The 6638-nt window shown below is 37.1% G+C and overlaps 1 protein-coding gene across 1 annotated transcript; it reads left to right on the plus strand.

Annotated features, from left to right (window-relative positions):
- The first annotated feature begins 1683 nt into the window (after positions 1-1683).
- On the plus strand, positions 1684-3349 carry LOC143601234 (uncharacterized). The gene is made up of 4 exons (XM_077078697.1): positions 1684-2301; positions 2415-2660; positions 2754-2885; positions 3136-3349. Exons 1-4 carry the CDS (start codon positions 1702-1704, stop codon positions 3223-3225), a joined length of 1068 nt encoding a protein of 355 aa, XP_076934812.1. The 5' UTR covers positions 1684-1701; the 3' UTR covers positions 3226-3349.
- Positions 3350-6638: the final 3289 nt, after the last annotated feature.

Here is a 6638-nt window from a genome sequence, read left to right on the forward strand (position 1 = left end):
AATTACGGATCAACCCACAAGATAATTAAAGATGTCTGATAATACAATCGACTCATGAATCATGACATAGCGGAATGGAGCATCTATCTAGAACGTCAACTGTATTATCATTAAATTAGGAGCTTATATGTACAATAAGTTAGCAGTATTACAATAAATTAGTGTTAGTCAACATCTCATGATTGAAGTTAAGACTCTTGTATCATCATCTTATATGAAGTTTAAATTAATGAAGCTCGTTAATTAAAGGGGTGCTAGCTTATTAGTCAATGTTTTCTTAGTTTTGAGAGTTCAGTTTGTATATATTAATATATTCTTAAACTTTAAATATCTCAGATGAATTCAAATTAACTTAGTGCTAACTTTTAAATCTTAAAGGGTATGATATATCATTATACTGTAAGGACTAAGGACTATCAAAGAGGCTCATATATCAGATCAAAGATACAAGCTTTTGGTTCATGCGAGCACTTCATATGATATGTGAAAACTTCAAGTCTTGCGTGAACTTCATATACTAATCTACGATAGCTTGATCATGCGTGAACTTCATGTATGCGAGAACTAGATGGTGCAAGGTCTAGTGTATATGTGACCTTTGTTTGGTGTGTAAACTTGTTCTGTTTGAGTCACCACGGGATAAGCGATGTGTGTGTTAGTGGTATATGTTGGAAGTTTTAAGTGTGTGAATGAAGGAAGTGGTGGAAGTGGTAAATGTTTGTCCCACATCGGATTGGGAACAAAATAATGAATGGTTTATAAGGTGGAGCCCTTACACTCATTTGAATTCTTTGAGACATGTTTTACCACAAGTTCTACGCGCGGGGCTGCAAATTTGGGTTTCTGGACTAGAAATTCATAAAACTCGTGCCCGCATGTCCCGCGGACACGAATGCAACTCCGAAAACCCGAGCTCACGTCAGACGATTTTTTCTTCTTTTGTAGACACACCAAAACAAACACACTTCATACAAGATTTCCAACAGTATAAGGTATCAGTGAACACTTTGTAATCCATACCATTGTTCACCTTTGTGTATTCTTGATTCGTTTACTTTCATATATGTAATCATGCATGTTTATCACCACATTGATCTTAGCTTCTCGTATATTGTTTGTTTCTATCACTCAATAGATCAGTTTTGCCCAAATTCTTGGTATATCGATGGTTTTTATACTTACATATATTTCAATACAATATTCTTAAATAAGCCAATTATTAATATTTTTACATTAGAAAATAATACATTGACTTCAGATTTTTTTGACAGATGGGAGACACCCCCCTTTCATTTTGTGAGTAAACATGGGAAAGAAGATAATGTTTACAATATCCATTTTACTTGTTCTACTCAAATTGCTAAATTTTAATAGATAAAAACCTCATGGGCAAAATATTATTAATTTTACAATAATAAGTATGATCATTATTATAATAATAATTCTTTTGTGTGTTGTACTTTTACTTGGTAGTTACGTCCCTGATCAGTGGACTCTTGATTTAAAATGCATATATGCAGAAAAGACCTACCAATGATCAATGATTAGTAATTAAAATAATCAAGTCAACCCACACTAACATACTTCATTAGGGTATAAATATGTTTCTCAACATCTCCAACTCCCAAACCACATTTCAAACCCTTCTTTTTCTAAAATCATCAAATCCATTTTAATTTTTAATCCAAACTTCCCAAAAAGATGGAGTCTTTTGGAACCTTTTTAGATGAAGAATGGGAAAGTTTGAGCCGGATGTTCTCCGGTGATCAAGATTCCGAACACTTCTCCGGCCATGGTTTATTTTCAAGTGAACAAGATCATGGTTTGAACTTTGAAACTCCTTTCATAGTTTCATCTGTAATGACTGAATCCAACATAGCTAACCCCTTTTGCAATTCTTACGAAAATGCTAACCCTAATTTCTACCATGATTTCTCTCAAGAAACTAGCAACAATGAATGTTTTTCCTACCCATCTTCTAATCTTATTTCGTTACCGAATAACGGTACGTGTGATCATGAGCAAGTCGATTTTTACGACGAAATGATCAATAACAACTCCTCATTGCTAGCACAAGTTTTTTCTGATGATACAATGGAAGGACTTCAATGCTTGAGACCAAATATTAATACTGAGAATTCAGTCGATCCACAGCCGGTCCCGATTGCTGATAAACTCAAGCATACACTTTCCAAGAGGAAGATTGAAATGCCTGAATCACCAAATAAAGTGGAAGACAAAGTCAGTGATGAAAACCCTGATGAGAAACTAAAGAAGAAAACTAGGGTTTCTAGAGATAATGTGAGTATTACTATTTTATTGTAGTTATTGTGAGGTTGTGGAATTATTTTTAATATCTTGAATCATCACATCTTTGAATAAAGTTTAATAATATATTTTTCTTTTTTGAACAGAAAAATAAAAAGAAAGTGCAGCCAAAGAAGAAACAGAAGGTGATAGAAGGTGCAGTAAATGCCAAAGAAAATGATGGAGAAGACAATAACAATAATAACAACAAAGTAGAAGGTAATGCGCCAATCGTGAGTTCGAGTTCTTGCAGTTCCGAGGACGATGTTAATGGAGGCACCGCAGTAAACTCGAACTGGAAAACTAGAGCTAGTAGAGGTGCAGCAACTGATCCTCAAAGCCTCTATGCAAGGGTGAGTGTTGATCACTTGATCCCATTATTGTTTTCATGCGCGTTGACCTTATGAAATGATGATGAGTTAACATTTGTTTTGTTTGGTTTATAGAAAAGAAGAGAGAGGATCAATGAGAGATTGAAAGTCCTTCAAAACCTGGTACCAAATGGAACCAAGGTTGACATAAGCACAATGCTTGAAGAAGCTGTCCAATATGTCAAGTTCTTGCAGCTTCAAATTAAGGTATGATTAATAGTCATATAAACCATCATTTAAAACCTCTTAATTTCTCAAATATTCCATTAAAATTTGGGTGATTAATTATTTGTTTATAAAAATTTATACAAAAGAAAAATAATGTGTAGTCATATTCCCACGGGTTAGGATTAATGCAACAAAAAAGGAAAAATGAAACGACTATATTTAAGAATCCACTTTAGATCCGTAAAGATATTAATTTCATATGTCTAATCTTGAACCCTATTTGATGCAGTTGCTGAGCTCTGATGAAATGTGGATGTATGCTCCGATAGCTTATAATGGGATGGACATGGGTCTCTACCAGAAGCTTTCACAATCTTGAAATTACGAAAATTTTATTAAATTGCCGGATTAATTAATAAGTTAACTAAAATGACGAAGAGATTTATTTATATCATCTGTCCTGACTAAATTGTAATTATGAAATTTAATATTTTTTTTCTAGTCGTGAGAAGTAATTCTCATGGTTTAAATTTATATGTATATCAACAATATATTGTATAATTGAGTATCAACTAATAAATTTTGTGGTGACTTATTTTATTTGAAAGCTGTGTTCTTTAGTTACAAGCTCCAATGATTTTATATTTCGGTTTGGTGGGTAAATATAAATATATCAATCAATCAATCATACCAGTTTAGTCCCACCAACAGGAAAGTTATAAGTAGAGTCTGGGAAGGGTGGATGTAAGCACACCGTACATCTATCCAACGGGATAAAGAGGTGACTTTCAGATAGACCCTCAGCTCTGTAATACATATGTATGAGGCAATATATAATAAATGAAATAGTAATAATAATAATAGTAGTATTAATAATAATAATAATAATAATAATAATAATAATAAAAGTAGTAATAATAAAAACAATAATAGTAATAATAAAATAATAATAATACTATATGGTGTGAGCAAAATAAGGTAAATAGAACCTTAAGGTGCTCATTTGTCCCTAAAAATCTTTAACTTTAATCCTACTTCTCCAAGAATTCCTATCTTCAATCATGTCCTCGGAGAGGTTTAGTTCTATCAAATCCCGCCTAATCCTCTCATCCCAAGTCAATTTAGGTCGTCCTCTACCCCTCCTCCTCTCTATAGTCATGTTTTCTACGGATCTAACAGGATTCGTCGAATGTCTTCTCTTCACATGTCCAAACCATCTCAATCTCCACTCTCGTATCTTGTCTGATATGTTCGCTACCCCTAATCTCTCCCGAAACACAACATTTCTTATTCGGTCTAACCTTGTGTGCCCACACATCCATCGTAGCATTTTCATTTCTGCTACCTCCATCTTCCACACTTGTGTCTTCTTGATGGCCCAGCAATCTGTTCCATATAGCATTGCAGGTCTGACTGCGACCCTATAAAATTTTCCCTTTAGTTTAGTTGGGAAATTCTTGTCGCACAATATACCTGTGGCTGCTTTCCATCTACACCATCCTACATGGACTCGATGGGTCACATCACTGTCTAATTCTCCATCGCTCTGAACAAATGATCCTAGATACTTGAACTTCGTTACTTGCGGTACCACCTGCCCTTCAATGGTGATCTGTGTGTCATCATTGTCATTTACCTCCCCAAAATCACAGTGGAGGTACTCCGTCTTAGAGCGACTAATCCTTAAACTTTTTGTCTCTAAGGTTGATCGCCACTCCTCTAACCTCATGTTTAGATCTTGTTTTGTCTCCGCAAGTAACACAATATCGTCTGCGAACATCATGCACCACGGGAGCGTCCCCTGAATCTACTTTGACAACTCATCCAATACTACTGCAAAAAGAAACGGACTCAACGCTGACCCCTGGTGAAGTCCTACCTCTACGGGGAAGAACTCAGTATCCCCCATGGGCGCACGCACACTAGTTGCGCTCCTGGTATACATATCCATAATTATCTCTATATATTTCCTCGGTACTCCTCTACCCTCCAAGCACTCCCAAAGCACGTGTCTTGGCACACTGTCGTATGCCTTTTCAAGGTCAATAAACACCATATGCAGGTGACGTTTCTTCTCCCTATACTTTTCCATCAATCTTCTTATAAGGTGTATTGCCTCTGTGGTGGAACACCCTGGCCTGAAGCCAAATTGGTTCACTGTAACTTGGGTTTCGCGTCTAAGTCTAACCTCAATCACTCTTTCCCATAGCTTCATAGTATGGCTTAGTAATTTGATTCCTCGGTAGTTACTGCAACATTGGGCGTCTCCTTTGTTCTTATAGATAGGAACTACGACGCTGCTCCTCCACTGGTCTGGCATCTTACCAGATTTGAGGATAATATTGAAGAGATTGGTTAACCACATGACTCCTTCCTCTCCCAGACACTTCCACACCTCGATGGGTATGTTGTCTGGGCCAACCGCCTTAGCCATTCTCATCCTGCTAAGTACAGTTTTGACCTCTTCTCGTGTTATCCGTCGGCAGTAACAGTTATTCGGTTGTTGTCGTTGGAAGGTTGTGTTGTCATGTTCTTGTTGGTAAGCTCTCCCATTGTTAAAAAGATTGTGGAAGTAGGTTTGCCATCTTAGCTTGATGTCCTGCTCCTTGACCAGTACATGTCCATCTATATCCTTTATGAACTTCACAGGTCCTAGATCATGCCTTCTATGCTCCCTAGCCTTGGCAATCTTAAACATAGCATGTTCCCCCCTTTTTGTTTCTAAACTTTCATACATCCGTTTATGCGCCGCGTTCTTTGCTTCCGCCACTGCCTTCTTCGCCTCTCTCTTGGCCGTTTTGTAGGACTACCTGAGTTCCACTCGCTCCTCCTCATTCGTGCACCTCATAAGCTCCCTAAAACATCTTTGTTTGCCCATTATCTTGTCTTGTACGGCCTCATTCCACCACCAAGACTCCTTGTGCCCACCTGTCTTTCCTGTTGTTACCCCGAGAGTCTCCTTTGCTACTTGGATAATGTTTCTCGCCATAGCTTCCCATAAATGAGTTAAGTCCTCATTTAGTCTAGCTCGTGTCTGCCTTATGAGTTTATCCCTAAACAGTAGGAGCTTTTCATCCTTCAAGCTTCCACATCGAATTCTAGGTGTGCCTTTCTTCTCTCGAGCAATTAGCTTATTTCTAAAGCCTATATCTGTCACCAGCCGTCGATGTTGAGCCACAACTGTCTCCCCAGGTATGACTTTGCAGTCTTTCCACCAACGTCTATCTCCTTGTCTCATCAAAAGGTAGTCAATTTGTGTGTTGCGTCCTCCACTGCTAAAAGTGATCAAATGAGAATCTTTTTTCTTATAAAAAGAATTTAAAATGCCTAGGCCGTGTGCTACCGCAAACTCTAAAAGCTCTGTTCCGCTCTCATTCCTATCCCCAAAACCAAAACCCCCATGTACAGCTTGAAAACCATCGTTAGCCCTACCAATGTGTCCATTAAAATCACCTCCTATACAAATCCTCTGTCACACCCCGACCAAAAGCGGCGGAACATGCCGGGGTGCAACGTGATTGGACAAATACACAAGACACTATTAACGTGACACTATTTAATCAACTCATTTATTTCACAAATCAATAAACAACGCATCTTGGTCATACAAACAAATTAAACACAAGTAAAAAAATATATTGTTCGTTTTACTAATATCCTAATAGTGTAACATTTTTCGTCAAGTCCTCAAGTCGATAAAAGTCAAACTTGTAACAATGCATAAAATAATATTTTGTCAACACGTATGTTGGTGAGCAATTTCATAGTTTGAGTATGTATAATATGAGCGAA

Source organism: Bidens hawaiensis, unplaced genomic scaffold, assembly GCF_021521415.1.
Source record: "Bidens hawaiensis isolate Kalapana, Puna unplaced genomic scaffold, B.hawaiensis_p1.1 tig00055949_1, whole genome shotgun sequence".
In the NCBI taxonomy this organism is placed as follows: domain Eukaryota; kingdom Viridiplantae; phylum Streptophyta; class Magnoliopsida; order Asterales; family Asteraceae; genus Bidens; species Bidens hawaiensis.